This window comes from Heterodontus francisci, chromosome 7, assembly GCF_036365525.1.
Source record: "Heterodontus francisci isolate sHetFra1 chromosome 7, sHetFra1.hap1, whole genome shotgun sequence".
In the NCBI taxonomy this organism is placed as follows: Eukaryota; Metazoa; Chordata; class Chondrichthyes; order Heterodontiformes; family Heterodontidae; genus Heterodontus; species Heterodontus francisci.
This window is the reverse complement of record NC_090377.1, coordinates 125,876,526-125,892,772: the sequence shown is the minus strand read 5'-3', so window position 1 is coordinate 125,892,772 and position 16,247 is coordinate 125,876,526. Positions and strand designations below refer to the sequence as shown.

The following is a 16,247-nucleotide window of genomic DNA, read 5'->3' as shown; positions in this document are numbered from 1 at the left end:
CTGGATGGGGGTCATGGTCTTCACCAAACTGCTTAGAATAGGCGTGAGGCAGGCGAGTACCAAGAGACGGTCCTGTAGTGGCACTTGGGCCTCACCTGCTCTGTCCAATGGGGTGCCCTCCAACAGACTGTGCCATCTCTGGTCTGGAGGGCACCATTGGGCTGACCCTCAGCGTAACCACTGGGATTGTGCCCTGGTGAATTCCAGGCGTGCAGCACGTAGTTTAATTTTTCAGCCTGTGCTCTCTTCTACACAGCCTATATGACCACAGATAGAGGCCATTCAGTCTGTCCTGTTTATGGTGGCTCTTTGAAAGAGCTATCCAATTAGTTCTACGCCCCCTCATGCATTTATCTAATTTTGTTCTGAAAGTTACTATTGAATTTGTTCCCACCACCCTTTCAGGCAGCACATTCCAGATAACAACAACTCACCATGTAAAAAAAAAAAAATCTTCCTCATCTCGCTCTTGGCTCATCTGTCAGTTACCTTAAATCTGCTTCCTCTGGTTACTTGACTCTCCTGCCAGTGGAAACAGTTTCTCCCTATTTACTCTAGCGAAACCCCTCATCATTTTGAGCACCTCTTTTAAATCTTCCCTTAACCTTCTCTGCTCTAAGGAGAACGATCCGAGCTTCTCCAGTCTCTCCATATAACCCACCTCCCTGATATCATTCTAGTAAATCTCCTCTGCAGTGTCTCCAAGGCCGTGACATCTGAAAGTGTGGTGCCCAGAAGTGAACACAGTATTCCAGTTGGGGCCTAACCAGTGATTTATGGAGGATTAGTGTCATCTTCCTCACGCTTGTACTCCATGCTTCCATTTACAAAGCCATGGTGGATTTCATAATAACCATTGTTGACGTGAACTGTAAACCTCAATGAAATCTCACTCTTCTATTAACGTAACAATTGTCAATCACTATATCAGGCAACATTATGTTTTAACATGGTTTTCAACACACCCAGAGCCATAGGAAGACAGTCCCAACACATTTGCACCCTAAGTGCCTTTGAAAGTCACTCCAACCTTACGTGACCTTTGGCTTTCGGCCAACCTTCTGACTTCCCAGTCTGGTTGAGCTGCAGAAGCAAGGCAGTTCCCCATGTGACCATTGTGGTCGCATGTCAAGTGGTCATCTCCAGTCATGTGACCCCCACAGGGTCTGAAAGCTAGCATTGGCCATGGTGGGGAGGAGGAAAGGGGGGGTGGGGGAGGTAGGAGTCAGGCTGATGCACCCTGTCCATGTTTGTTCATTTCAGCGCTTTCTAAAGAAATATTTTGTCTCAAACATGCCGAGGGACACTGGTGGAAAGAAATGGGAGTGAGATAGTGGGGAGAGGGGTTTGGATAATGTGCAGCAAACTACTCACTAGTTGAGTCACACCTGAAATGACCACTTCCATAGCCTAAGCATTTACACCACAGTTTGAAGCCGGTCTCAGATATTCGTTCCCACTCCTGGCCGATGGCGTAGTGGGAATTTGTGGCGGTATCGTAGCAGGACTCAGAGATGAGGCGTGCAGTTTCATCGGGAGCTGTAACATAGATACAAAGAACAGGGTCAATAAGCTGGAAAGATCCAAATGTTTGGGCCTTGATTAAACCCTTGAATTACAATCCAAAGCCCTACCCTCTCAGCTGTGACTCAGTTAGCAGGACTCACACCTCTCGAGTCAGACAATCGTAGGTTCAAGTCACACTCGGAGATACGAGCACAAATTCTAGCTGACGCTCCCAGTGAGTGAGGGAGTGCAGCATTGTCGAAGATGCTGTCCTTTGGATAAGATGCTAAACTGAGGCCCTGTCTGCCCTCTTGGGTGGATGTATAAGCTCCCATGACACTACTGTGAAGAAAAGCAGGCAAGTTCTCCCTGGTGCCCTGTTCAACATTTATCCCAAAAGCCTAAAAACAGGTTATCTGGTCACCGTCGCAATACTGTTTGTGGGAGCTTGCCGTGCACATACTGTCGCATTTCCCACATTACAACACTGACTGCAATTCAAGACATACTTCATTGGCAGTAAAACTCTTCCGGGATGTCCTGAGGTTGTAAAACGTGTGCTGTTTAAATGCCAGTTGTCTAAACAGACCTGATTGTATGCCCCCCACCCCACCCCCGCACACTGCTGTTTAAACTAAATCACAGTGCCAAAGAGGTGGATAGGAATGCACTGGTGGGAACATAAAAACAAGCCAACAAGTGAGCTTGTGTTTATACAGCATCATTTCATGTCTTCAGGACATCCCACAGCGTATTACAGCCAATGATGTACTTTTTCAAATGCTTTTTCACAGGCAAATGCAGCAGCCAATTTGCACGCAGCAATGTCCGGCGAACATTGAGATAATGAGCAGACAATTTGATTTAATGATGCTGGTTGAGCAATAAATATTGGCCTGGACACTGGGGAGAACTCTTCTTTGAAGTAGTGCCATGGGATCTTTTAAGGTCCACTTGAGCGGGCCTCCTCCAAAAGACAGCATGTCTGACAGCGCAGCACTCCCTCAGTACTGGACTGGAAGTGGCAACCGAGGAGTGGGATTTGACTCCCTGACCTTCTGACTCAGAGGGGATAATACTACCCACTGAGTCACAGCGAAACGACGTACATGTGGTTGTCGACTTGACATGCAGGCGAGGAATTTTAGTGAACAGAAGCTTTACCAGATAAGTGATGAATTCTCTGGAGGCGAGGGAGGGGCTGACTTGTATGCAGATCACCTGATACATGAGCATATACAGTACTCTGAATCACAAGGGCAACCTTTCACATCTTGTGCTCCCTCCCATCTCCATCTCTCACCATTGGTTACTCAACTCACCAGTGTGGTTAGTTATTCCAACTGCCCCAGGCTAATCCATATTGACTGAAGAATTAAAGGCTGCTACTGTCTGCTGCCTGACTGCAGCACTGTAAACAAGACAGCCTACTTGTAAATATTTGCTTTTCAAGGATACAGACTTGCGCTGAGTATGCACTTCAGTCAGCTTCATTGAGCAGAGGCAGGCTGACTAACAGCACACGCAGGCCCGCACTCTTAGCACTGATTCATCTGAAAGGAGACAACACTGACTCCCGATGCTGCCTGACCTCGCCGCAGCCCCTGGCCCGAGACCTGCTCCAACTCTCGAGGCACGCAGACTGCAGCCAATTATTAAAAATAGCCTCGCCGGCTGCGTTCGGTTGCCAAAACAAATGGCCTGACTGCTCTTGCCCTGCCACGCGGAGAGGCACCTCAGGGTCCTTCTGAGGTGACACCACTGCCAGGGTCGCTGTTCAATCTGCACCATTGGCAAGTGTGTGGCAAGAGATGGGTAAATGTAGGCCCCAGTTGTTCAGTGGTCACTTAAAGCTGAGGCCAGTTATGTAGGAGCAGAATAAGAACAGGAGTAGGCCATTCAGCCCCTCAGTGCTGCTCTGCTATTCAGTTAGATCATGGCTGATCTGCACCTCCCCTATATTTTCCTGCCTTTCCTCCATATCCCTTGATACCTGTACTTAAGAAAAACAACTATCGATCTCAGTCTTGAAAGCTCCCATTTCCACTGCCCTTTGTGTGAAAGAGTGCTCCCGCCACTCAGCTGTCTCTCTCCTCTTGAACATGCTTTCCACTTACAATTTTAGAAACTGGACTAGTATTTAGAGACACCAAGGTGAGGGTAGGTCGTGGCAGAGCAGAACCAGCTGTGACCTTTGACCACAAACGCCTCATGTCAGGTGGTCTCGACCGCAGGCCCCATGCACTAGAGTACTGATAGGTGCCTGACCTCAGCTAAACTTGCTTAAGTATGCCTAGTTCGCATGGACTGGCTGCAACAGCTGTCTTATCTGATGTGTATTGAGTTCCCATCAGTATGCAAGGAAACCCACAGCCGACGAGTGAAAGAACGCTGGCCCACTGGTCGCGGGCACTACAACTAGTGCATAACTCTGCCCTTCTCTTCCCTCACCACCTAGCCCTAAATCGGAATCAATTCTGAGCTGCCAAACACATACTGGCATCAATTTATGAACAAAGAACAAAGAAAATTACAGCACAGGAACAGGCCCTTCGGCCCTCCAAGCCTGCGCCGCTCCAAATCCTCCCTCTAAACCTGTCGCCTATTTTCTAAGGGTCTGTATCTCTTTACTTCCTGCCCATTCATGTATCTGTCTAGATACATCTTAAAAGACGCTATCGTGCCCGCGTCGACCACCTCCACTGGCAATGCGTTCCATGCACCCACCACCCTCTGCGTAAAGAACTTTCCACGCATATCCCCCCTAAACTTTTCCCCTCTCACTTTGAACTCGTGTCCCCTTGTAAGTGAATCCCCCACTCTGGGAAAAAACTTCTTGCTATCCACCCTGTCTATACCTCTCATGATTTTGTACACCTCAATCAGGTCCCCCCTCAACCTCCGTCTTTCTAATGAAAATAATCCTAGCCCACAAATGCAGAGCGGGGCAGCACGTGTTGGCGAGGACAGGATGCTCATTTTCACCCTCACCCAGAGCTGCTGGCAGGTTCCACTGCCATCTGCTCCGCAAGCATGTCCATCCAGCTGGTGAGGGTGGGGAAAAAAAAAACCCTGGTCTGTCTGCACTTATAACTGAGGTAAATTCAAGGGTTAGGAGGGAAGAGGATGACCAGGCAGAATTTAAAAGCTCCCTCCACACACTTGCAAACAATACATGTGAATGGCCAACTCCACAGTCATTGAAAGAGGACTGATTGAAAGGTGTGACGTGACCCTGTCCCTCTCTCCCCTCCCCAGTTTCCATAAGGGATCCGATGCTGCATTATATTGGGTTAAATGCCATGCTCCTGCCATTGGTTCCCAATGTGCAGAGTACAGCCAGATTCACCTGGAATTGGTGGCCAAGGTCTCAGTTGGAAGTCACTCATAAAAACATAAGAAGTGGAAGCAGGAGTAGGCCATTCAGCCCCTCATACCTGCTCCACCATTCAATAGGATCATGGCTGATCCGATTCTAGCATTTACTCCACTTTCCTGCTGCCCACCCCACCCCCCCCCCCCCCACATCCCTAATCCTTCACTCCCTTGTAGATCAAAAATCTGCCTAATTCAACCTTGAATATATTCAATGACCCAGCCACCACTGCTCTCTGGGGAAGAGAATTCCAAAGATTAGTGACCCTCAAAGAAATTCCTCTTTAACTCTGTCTTAAAAGGGAGACCCATTAATTTGAAACTGTGACCCCTAGTTCTAGATTCCCCCACGAGGGGAAACATCCCTTCAGCATCTACCCCTGTCAAGCCCCCTCAGAATCTTACATGTTTCAATAAGATCACCTCTCAATTTTCTAAACTCCAATGAGTATCGGCCCAACCTGATCAACCTTTCCTCATAAGACAATACCTTCAACCCAGGAATCAGCCTAGTGAACCTTCTCTGAACTGCTTCCAATGCAACAATATCCCTCCTTAAATAAGGTGACCAAAACTGTACACAGTACTCTAGTTGTCCTGTACAGTTGTAGTAAGACTTCACTACTTTTATGCTCCATCCCCCCTTGTAATAAAGGCCAACATTCCATTTGCCTTCCTAATTACTTGCTGTACCTGCATGCTAACTTTTTGTGATTCCTGTACAAGGACACCCGGACCCCTCTGTACCACAGCATTCTGCAGTCTGCCTCTATTTAAATAATATTCTGCTTTTCTATTCTACCTGCCAAAGTGGACAACCTCACATTATCCCACATTGTACTCCATCTGGCAAATTTTTGCCCACTCACCTAACCTATCTATAATCCCTTTGCAGACACTTTGTATCCTCCTCACAACTTGCTTTCTTTCCCATCTACCTTTCTGTCATCTGCAAATTTTGCAACAATACTTTCGGTCCCTTCATCCAAGTCATTAATATAGATTGTAAATAGTTGAGGCCCCAGCACTGATCCCTGTGGCATTCCACTAGTTACAGTTTGCCAACCTGAAAATACCCCATTTATCCCAACTCTCTTTTTCCTGTTGGCCTCAAATTTAAAATCATTATGTTCAGATCCCTCATGGCCTCGCCCTCCATATCTCTGCTACTTCCTCCAGCCCCACAACCCGCTGAGAATACTGCACTTTGCCAATTCTGGCCTCGCAGGCATGCCCTATTTTAACTGTTCCACATTGTTGGTCGTGCCTTCAGCCATCTGGACGTTAAGCTCTGGAAATCTCTCCCTAAACCTCTCTGCCTTTCTACACCTCTCCTCCTTTGAGACGTGCCCCAAAACCTGCCCCTTTGACCAAGCTTTTGGTCACCTGTCTTATATCTCCTTATGTGGCTCGGTCAATTTTTGTTTGTTAGCACTCTGGTACTTTTTAGTGCATTAAAGGCGCTATATAAATGCAAGTTGGTGTTGTAGTGAATCCAGTAGGCCCACTCCAAGCTGCAGGGCCTCGCTCCTGGATTACAGACTGAGGTACTGGTTGGTGCAGTGTCAAATGCCCTTTTCGTGACAGAGCTTCCAGATATTTCCTCCGCCCATTTTTTCCCCATGAAAACCACAACTATTGGACAGCCGTGCTCACCGGGCAGGCCTCGGCTGGCAAAGAAATGCGACAGCAAATGCACGCTCGGCCTTGTGTAGACAGCACCAGAGTCCCATGCCTCTTTAATGCAGTTTGTTTTTGGGCCAAACCGTGCTGCGTGAAAAATGCCAGCAGGGGTGGCACGGGCAATGGTTGGAGGAGGTGAAGAGGCCCTGTATAAAGGGGTGAATGAGAATTCTTGGGGGAGGTGAAGCAGTCAGGGTAATGGGGGAGGGGGGGGGGGGGTGTGCAGCTGTTGATTTGGGAAGGGGAGGTGACCCTGTCGAGGGGAAGGTTGGTTGTGGGGGAGGGGAGATGGTTACAGTGAGGTGGGGCTTGTGGAGAGGTGTTATAATTAATATCACTGAACTGCAGAAGGGTCTTCCCATCTCAATCACGGTTGCCATGTCACAGTAACACTTGAAAATTTGGTTGGGTTTGCAACAAAAAAAAAGCAACTTACAAGAATCTCCGACAGTGATGATATCCTGCAGAATTTTGTGTTTCCCTTCACTGTCCAGAGCTTCGACTATAATGTTGTACTGTGCCCCTAATGCAAGGCCAGGCAACACGGCGTACGTTGAGGTTCCTGGTACCCGGAGCTGGAAGTGAGATTAAATGAGATAAGTTTGAACTGTTCGCTTGATCCCCATTTCATTCTCGAGAACAGCAACCCTTTTTTGGGGAGGTGGGGTGGGGAGTGTGGGGGGAGGTGGATAATTCTGACACCACAATGAGGGGCCTCACTAAACACACTTCAAAATACTATAAACATCATGGGATTAAACCTTGAAAAGAAGAAGGGAGGGGCCTCCTTCTGATTGCTCAATGAGCTTGGCCAGCAGCTAGACCACAGCCAGGATCCCTGCTTTGACTTTGTCTGCCTGGAGTTTGTTGATCTCAGTAGGAACACTGGAGTAGTTGGGACAAGAAAGTGGAATTCACACGTTTCCACTATCCCCATTGATCCTCCCCCACTGCCGTCCCACCATTAACTTTACACCAGCCCGAGCCGAGATGCTTCATTAATTCAGAGTTTCACACCCTGATCACCTACTTTGGGAGCTCAGTGCCATTCAGTTCCAGCCAGGGCTGAATCCCTTTTCCTCTAGGGACTGCTCAGTGACAAGCCCATGACATCTATTTACACCAAGGCCAACAAATTGTGCATTTTGTCATAAAATTGGGCGGGACCACGGAATGCGATCCCCAGAAGACAGTTGAAAACCGCTCCAGCCCGTTCAACAAAAATGGTCGGTCAGGCCTAGAGATTCTTGGGGAAACAGTAAGTGAGGTAGTTTCCTTTTGCCTTCATTCTGGTTTTTATCTTCAGAGTACTTTCTCCTTAGTGGACCGCAACCGGGGTGAGAGTCGAACCTACCCTCACAATAGAGGAGTCGGCACCCACGCCCATCGGACACAAGTACCTACGCTGGATGCCCACTCTCTGCCAGCCGGGGTCGGTCTGGAGTGGACCTTGAACCCCACCCGTCTGACGCAGAGGCAGGAATACTAGCACTGAGCCAGTGGTCACTCTGTTTCCCACATTTGACACTCATAACCTCTCTGAGTGTGAGTGCCAACTTGGCGCTTGATCAACAGCCAAACAGTGAGTCATTACAGACTGATTTGTCTGGAATTCTACATGTTGGAGGAACAATGGCTGTACAGAGGTCAGCGAGCAACTAGTTAGCTTTTTTAACATCTGCAATTTGGCTTGCCAACTCTGGTTGAAATGATTCCTGGAGTCTTCCTTACTTCTAAATGACAGTCAAATAACCTTTTTCTTCCCCCGCCATTGCCAATATTATGATAATTAATAAATGAAAATGTTTCTCACAGCAGTTAGTTAATCTTTAATTCCTGGAGACTCCAGGACAATCCTAGAGAGTTGACAACCCTTCCCTGGAAAGCAATTATTGATTGGCGCTATTAGGGAATGACCAATTTACCTGGAAGGCTTTGTCCTCCTGGCCTACTGGATAACATGTGACCAGGTACTCCAAGGCGACGGTGGTTGGCGTCCAGCTGACGATGGTCTTGGGCTGCCGTGCCTCTTCGGGAGATGGGAGGGTACCAGGTTGCCGTGGTTGGTTTCTGTGCCCATTGGGAAGACTTTGTTCTATCACTTCCACTCCTTGCGAGTGGGAAGTAGAGGATGGGCTCTGCTTGTGGGGTCCTGCTGTGTCATCGTCGTCGTGTGCATCAATCGGTTTCTGCTCGCCATCTTCTGGCCTCAGCGGGGTCACAGAGGGTCGCCGCTGGTTCTGCCCGTCGTTCTCTCCCGCGTCACGGTCGATCGGCAGCCTCTGGCCTTCTGCCAACCCTGTAATCGGCACACCATTCCCCTGGTCATACCTAGTCTCTGAGGACAATTCTGACTGGTCAAAGAACGAGGGGACATCCAGGTACTCGGGCTGCCGATGGCTTACAAACGGGGAAAGAGTGGCAAGCTGTGGAAAGAGGGCTTAAAAAGCAGAAGACCAACGGTAGGTTAAAGAACTATTGGCAGTGTTAATAAGCAAAGTTGAAGCTTTTTTTAGTTGCTGTGCACAGCAGGGTTAAAGTAAGCTAAGAATCAGTCGATAACTTGCTCCAGTTACCAGTTTGTGTGTTGTGCACCCTTTGAACACACAGCATGTACACTGGCCAACACTAGCTGTGCAGAAGCATCTGCAGTAAGAGGATGCAGGCAGAAGCATTTAATGAGAGCTGATGCTGGTTGAAGCACGTGCTCAGCAGGAGAGCTCAACCGACATCAGCCAGCGATCTCGAGCGAGCCGTAGTGAACTGTCCAACATTACTTCGGCTTTTACAGAGGCAAGAGGTTTCTGGCCATTAGCAATTCAGTGACAAACCAGGACTCAGTGTACGAAGAACTGCAGACCCTTATGGGGAAACAAAATCCACAAAGACTTGAACATTTCTGTGTTATGTCACACAAGAGACACTCAACATTTTACCAAGACATGTTTTAAATGAGAATACGCGAGAACTGTTACAGCTTAAAACTGGCACTTAACACTCAAAAGTACACTATAAACCTGAATGGCCTGACTACATCTTAATAAACAAGCTGTGTTCCTGGCCACATTTAATACACGTGTCACAAAGAAACGTTATTTGAATGCATCTTTCTACGCATTTGAATTATAGAACCCCACAGCACAGAAGGTGGCCATTCGGCCCATTGTGCATGTGTTGCCTCTTTGGAAGAGCTATCCTGGCATACTCCCCTGCTCTTTCCTCATTTCCCCACAAATATTTTCTGTTCCAAGTATTTACCAAATTCCTTTTTGAAAGTTACTATTGAATCTGCTTCTTCCACCCTTTCAGGCAGCGCATTCCAGATCATCTGTAGCATTCACTGTGGTAATGGAGAGGGATAGGTATGTGCAACAGGGCAAGGTTTACAATTGGGGGAAGGGTAGATATGATGCTGTCAGGCAGGAACTGAGGAGCATAAGTTGGGAGCATATGCTGGCAGGGAAGGGCACGGTCGAAATGTGGAACTTTTTCAAGGAGCAGATAGTAGGGGCCATTGATAAGCATGTCCCTGTCAGACAGGGAAGGGATGGTCATGTGAGGGAACCGTGGTTGACAAGAGAGGTTGAGAGTCTTGTTAGGAAGAAGAAGGATGCGTATATAAAGTTGAGGAAAAAGGGCACAGGCATAGCTCTGGAGGGATACAAGATGGCCAGGAAGGATCTGAAGAAAGGGATTAGGAGAGCTAAGAGAGGGCATGAAAAATGCTTGGCGGGTAGGATAAAAGAAAACCCCAAGGCCTTTTACGCGTATGTCAGAAATATGAGGATGACCAGGGGGACCATAGGTCCGGTCAAGGACAATAGCGGGAGACTGTGTGTTGAGCCGGAAGAGATAAGTGAGGTTTTGAATGAGTACTTCTCTTCGGTATTTACGAATGAGAAGGGGTGTATTACTGAAGAGGACGATGTGAAACAGATTGGTAAGCTCGAGGAAGTGCTCGTTAGGAGGGAAGATGTGTTGGGGTTTTTGAATAACTTGAAGATAGACAAGTCTCCCGGGCCTGACGGGGTATATCCAAGGATGTTATGGGAAGCAAGGGATGAAATTGCAGAGCCGCTGGCAATGATCTTTTCATCTTCTCTGCTGACGGGGGTGGTACCAGGTGATTGGAGGGTGGCAAATGTTGTGCCCCTGTTCAAGAAAGGGAATAGGAACAACCCTGGGAATTACAGGCCAGTTAGTCTTACTTCGGTGGTAGGCAAGTTGATGGAAAAGGTGCTGAGGGATAGGATTTCTGAGCATCTGGAAAGACACTGCTTGATTCGGGACAGTCAGCACGGTTTTGTGAGGGGTAGGTCTTGCCTCACAAGCCTGATTGAATTCTTTGAGCAGGTGACCAAGCAAGTGGATGAGGGTAAACCAGTGGATGTGGTGTACATGGATTTTAGTAAGGCATTTGATAAGGTCCCCCATGGTAGACTTATGGAGAAAGTCAGGAGGCATGGGATAGTGGGGAATGTGGCCAGTTGGATTAAGAATTGGCTAACTGATAGAAGGCAGAGAGTGGTCTTAGATGGTAAATACTCAGCCTGGAGCCCAGTTACCAGTGGCGTGCCGCAGGGATCAGTTCTGGGTCCTCTCCTGTTTGTGATTTTTATTAACGACTTGGATGAGGAAGTCGAAGGGTGGGTCAGTAAATTTGCAGATGATACAAAGGTTGGTGGAGTTGTGGATACCGAGGAGGGCTATTGTCGTCTGCAAAGGGACTTGGATAGGTTGCAGTGCTGGGCTGAAAAGTGGCAGATGGAGTTTAACCCTGAAAAGTGTGAGGTCGTCCATTTTGGAAGGACAAACATGAATGCAAAATACTGGGTTAACGGTAGGGTTCTTGGGCATGTGGAGGAGCAGAGAGACCTTGGGGTCTATGTGCATAGATCATTGAAAGTTGCAACTCAAGTGGATAGGGCTGTGAAGAAGGCATATGGGGTGTTAGCGTTCATTAGCAGAGGGATTGAATTTAAGAGCCGTGAGGTGATGATGCAGCTGTACAGGACCTTGGTAAGGCCTCATTTGGAGTACTGTGTGCAGTTCTGGTCGCCTCATTTTAGGAAGGATGTGGAAGCCTTGGAGAGGGTGCAGAGGAGATTTACCAGGATGTTGCCTGGAATGGAGAATAAGTCTTACGAGGAAAGGCTGAACATTCTAGGCCTCTTCTCATTAGAAAGGAGAAGGATGAGGGGTGACATGATAGAGGTTTATAAGATGATCAGGGGAATAGATAGGGTAGACAGTCAGAAACTTTTTCCCCGGGTGGAGCAAAGCGTTACAAGGGGTCATAAATTTAAGGTGAAGGGTGGGAGATATAAGGGGGATGTCAGGGGAAGGTTCTTTACCCAGAGAGTGGTCGAGGCATGGAATGCCTTGCCCGGGGAAGTTGTTGAGTCAGAAACTTTAGGGACTTTCAAAAGGCTTTTGGATAGGTATATGGATAAAGGAGAATGATGGGGTATAGATTAAATTGTCCTTGACAGAGGACAAAGGATCGGCACAACATTGTGGGCCGAAGGGCCTGTTCTGTGCTGTATGTTCTATGTTCTATAACAACTGGCTGAGTTAAAAAAATAAACCCTCTCCTCAGCTCACCTGTAGGTCTTTGGGGCAGTTAGGCCACTGTATCATGTGCAGGTGGATCCTCAGGCCTGTTTGGGTTGTCAGGATGGTGCTACAGGCAGAGCACTGGGCCCACAGTTGAACCAGGCTATAGGACTTAGTTAAGAGTTCCAGGATTTTAATCCAACAACAGCAATATATATACACGAGTGGGGATGATGTCTGACTTGGGAGGGGAACTTTCAGGCGGTGGTGTTCCCATGTTTCTGCTGCCTTTTGTTCTTCTAAGTGGCAGAGGTCGCGGGTTTGGAAGGCGCTGTCGCAGAAGCCTTGGTGAGTAGCTGCAGTGCATCATGTAGATGGTACACACTGCTGCCACTGTGCACCAGTGGTGGAGGGAGTGAATGCTTGAGGTGTGATCGATTCTGCCCCCTGTCCCCATGGTCATACCATCTACTAACTGGCACTATGCCTGGGTTGGTACTTGAAGGTTGGCATAATGTCAAGGGGGCAGAATTGCACCACAGGAAGACCTGGTGCCTTCAACAGAGAAGGACATAAGAAATAGGAGCAGTAATAGGCCATGTGGACCCTGGAACCTCCTCCACCATTCAATATGATTATAGCTGATCTACATCAACTCCACTCTCCCACCCTATCCCCATATCCCTGGACTCCAGTAATAGGATGATAACTGCATATTGTATGTTAGCCCAAAGCAGACAACATTGAAGTGAGCTGGTACTTTCATGGTAACTGTATCTGCAGCTGAAACTCTGAATCCGTCATACACCCTTCCTGTCAGAATTCACCATTTATTCTTACACAGTTTGAAATTCAAAATTAGTGCAGCATTCAAAGCCACTCTAAATAAACCTTTTCTCATCTTAAGCTTAAATCTGCCAACTACTGCACAAGTTAGTACTACTGGTCAGATGCCTTAGAAATAGGAGGGGGAGCAGGCCGTAACAGGCCTCGTCCAATAGAGTGATGGGGCAATTTCCTCATCTTCCTCCTTTTATGATTATATGTCAGCTGAATTCCATAATCTGCCTTAAACTGGAAACAGCACGTTTTAATAGGGCCCTCCTGGTTGCTGCCAAAACAATCTTGCTGATAAAACCCAGCACTTTCTGAAATACAAACATCTGGCTTTTGCTCTGATTCCAATCTTCCCTTGTAAACAATTACTCTCAGTTCATGACCTGTCCTCAAGGGAAACCAAATATCGAAACAATGGGACCTCAGTTGAAGATGGGTTGCAAGAGAATCTCAGGTTACAGTTCAAGTGTGTTGAAGGCCTTATACAAACCCAATCCTTATGACAAAGTGACGCTCGGATCTCTCCGACCTTCCTCTTACTTGTTGCACGAGATCCCTTACCTGTGGTTTTCTTCCCACTCAGTGGCTCACTCTGTAGAGAGTTCTGAACAGCTTTAATGTAGATGGTGTACTCAGTTCCAGGCTGTAGCCCTGTTGGGAGGGAGAACAGCCAATAGTTTAAGTTTTTTTTGGAGTTGAGAATGTTTGCAGGATTATTATTCTAGATACTTCCTGGAGATGATGATTAATGTTGCTTCAGATAGTTAGGACACCAGGGTGAGCTCCCCTTCTCTTTGTAAGTGTGCAATAGGATTTTTCATGTATACCTGAGAGGGCAGACAGGACTTCAGCTCAACATTTCATCCAAAGGACAGCATCTCCAGCAGAGTATTTGGGAGTATTTGCCTTGAGTGTATGCTCAAGATCCTGGAGTGGGATTTGAACCCATAACCTTCTACTACTAACTGAGGCACAGCTGGCATCTTCCTGCTCTCTATTGCTAACACGCCCGGCTTCTGTAATCCTTAGTTCAGGATGAAGAGAGCTGAGTGGCCGATTTGATCCCATTCTCCAGTAGTACCAAACCTTAACCTCTTTCTATTACAGCACCTGCCCGTCTCTTAAAGGGGCTGAGTGCGCTGGTGCCAAAAGCTGTTGCTGATGGGAGAAGGTCGGGCACAGTTAAAAGTAAAACCTCGTGTCATGAAAGTAATGACTTTACATTTTGGGGATAATATTCCCAGTGTCTGAGCCTTGCCAGCCAGACATCAGAAACCTGGACACGCACTGCCCAGGTATTTCCATCTGTTGTGGAATTTCCCTTTAATTTGGGTGATAAGGCTAACCCATATTAAACACTATTTGAATAAGAGTCCTGCTCAGTTTCTCGCTGTGAAACCCATAGGATTGTACAGCCCAGAAGGCGGCTGTTTGGCCCATCGAGCCCATGCTGGCTCTTTAAAAGCACTATTCTATTAGTCCCACTCCCTCCCTTTTACCCCACAGAAAGACATGTGTGAGCTGTGGCTCAGTGGTAGCACTCTTGCCTCTAACTCCAGGACTTGAATACAAAAATCAAGGCTGATACTTCAGTGTAGTACTGAGGGAGAGCTGCACTGTTGCGGATGCTGTCTCTCACATGAGACGTTAAACTGAGGCCCCATCTGCCTGCTCGGGTGGATGTAAAAGGCCCCATGGCACTATTTTGAAGAGGAGCAGGGGAGTTCTCCCCGGTGTCCTGGTCAATATATATCCCTCAATCAACATCACTAAAACAGATTATCTGGTCATTATCAGACTGCTGTTTGTGGGAGCTTGCTGTGCGCAACTTGGCTGCTGTGTCTCCTACATTACAACAATGACTACACTTCAAAAGTACTTCATTGACTATGAAATGGTTTGGGATGTCCGGAGGTTGTGAAAGGCACTATAGAAATGCAAGTCTTTCTTTTTGTTTTGGAACTTCAAGTTTTTATATTTGAATTACTTATCCAATTCCCTTTTGAAAGTTACTATTGAATCTGCTTCCGCAACAGTGCATTCCAGATTGTAACATCTTGCTAGGTAAAAATAAATTTCTCCTCATCTCTGCTCTACTGAAATCCTTGTAATTTTGAACAGCTCTATTAATTCTTTCCTTAACCTTCTCCCTCGAAGGAGAGCAATCCCAGCTTCTGTAGTCTCTCCACATAATTGAAGTGCCTCATCCCTAATGTAGGAAAGCAGGGAGATGCCACTGTATTATTTAATGTGTGACCCAAATAAAGTGACCAAGGATCCCGTCAACGCAATGACTCGGAGCTTCCCTGGTGCATTTAGGATCGGGCTTACTCATTATGGCAGACCTTGGTCCTCCAGTCAATCCCAATTGGGGCTCAGTGTTTCAGGAAAATGCCTAAAAGAATTTTGCCTCCTACAGATTGCGACCGATGCAGCCTAGCGGGTGAGCAACTCCACCTAGAAGCCGCTGAGACCGGCTGCTGCACGTTTGTGACGAAGGTAGGTGAGGGCAGTGGGAGATTACCTGTGACCATTGCTTCTTGGGCATTGGCTGGCGGCCGTGGGTACAGCTCCACCGGGGGTTGCTGCCCCTTGGCGTGGTAGGTGATGATGTAGCCGGTGATCCGGGAGCGTGGCCGTTGCCACGTGAACATGATGGTGTCGGTGGTCGTGGAGATGAATCGGAGATTTGACGGAGAATCGATGGCTGAGGTGGGGATGTGGAAACAGGAGAGGAGAGTTATTTCACCCGCTTCACCAGAAAAAATCAACAGCCATGCCACTTCCGTGTCTGCAAGCCCCGCACGCGCCAGCTGCCTGCTCCCGAATGCAGCTGGCAGGGCTGTTTCTCTCCGGGGCCTCCAAGAGAGCATTCAATCCCTCCCGGGGTCCCGGTTTCCAGAAACAGACAAGCCACATTGCTCTTGGCCGCAAGAAGGGGACGAGACATTTATCCTCCTCTTCTCCCCTCCACCCCCCCCCCCCCCCCCCCACCCCCACTACTCCCAGACATCCATAGTGGGTGTTGGGAACATAGGACGTAAAAAAAAATAAAGACATATTCTGAGAAGAATTAAACACCTATCATGCTGCTGACAGTCATTCAAAGACTTCATTTTAAAATGGCTGCTGCCTTCAGTGTTCCCACCAGGCAGTGTGAGGCAACCAGCCAAGGTCTCTCTCATGCTGCTGATGCGTACCATCATCCTAGTTCTGCAATAGAAGCACTTGGGGATGTTAACCTTCATATATCTGGATGTGCACAAGACAGAGAAAACCCCGAGATTGAT

The 16,247-nt window shown here is 47.7% G+C and overlaps 1 protein-coding gene across 5 annotated transcripts in view; it reads right to left on the bottom strand.

Annotated features, from left to right (window-relative positions):
* Positions 1–16,247, bottom strand: part of LOC137372313 (fibronectin-like) — a 102,289-nt gene that overhangs the window by 6,434 nt on the left and 79,608 nt on the right. For 4 of the 5 annotated variants that reach the window (XM_068036130.1, XM_068036131.1, XM_068036133.1 and 1 more), the window contains 5 exons: positions 15,482–15,664; positions 13,519–13,608; positions 8,490–8,863; positions 7,001–7,139; positions 1,375–1,539 (listed from right to left, as the gene is read on the bottom strand). In XM_068036130.1, coding sequence (XP_067892231.1) covers positions 1,375–1,539; positions 7,001–7,139; positions 8,490–8,863; positions 13,519–13,608; positions 15,482–15,664 — 951 coding nt within the window. Of the gene's footprint in view, positions 1–1,374; positions 1,540–7,000; positions 7,140–8,489; positions 9,005–13,518; positions 13,609–15,481; positions 15,665–16,247 lie in introns of all 5 variants that reach the window. The other variant, XM_068036129.1, reaches the window with a different exon arrangement.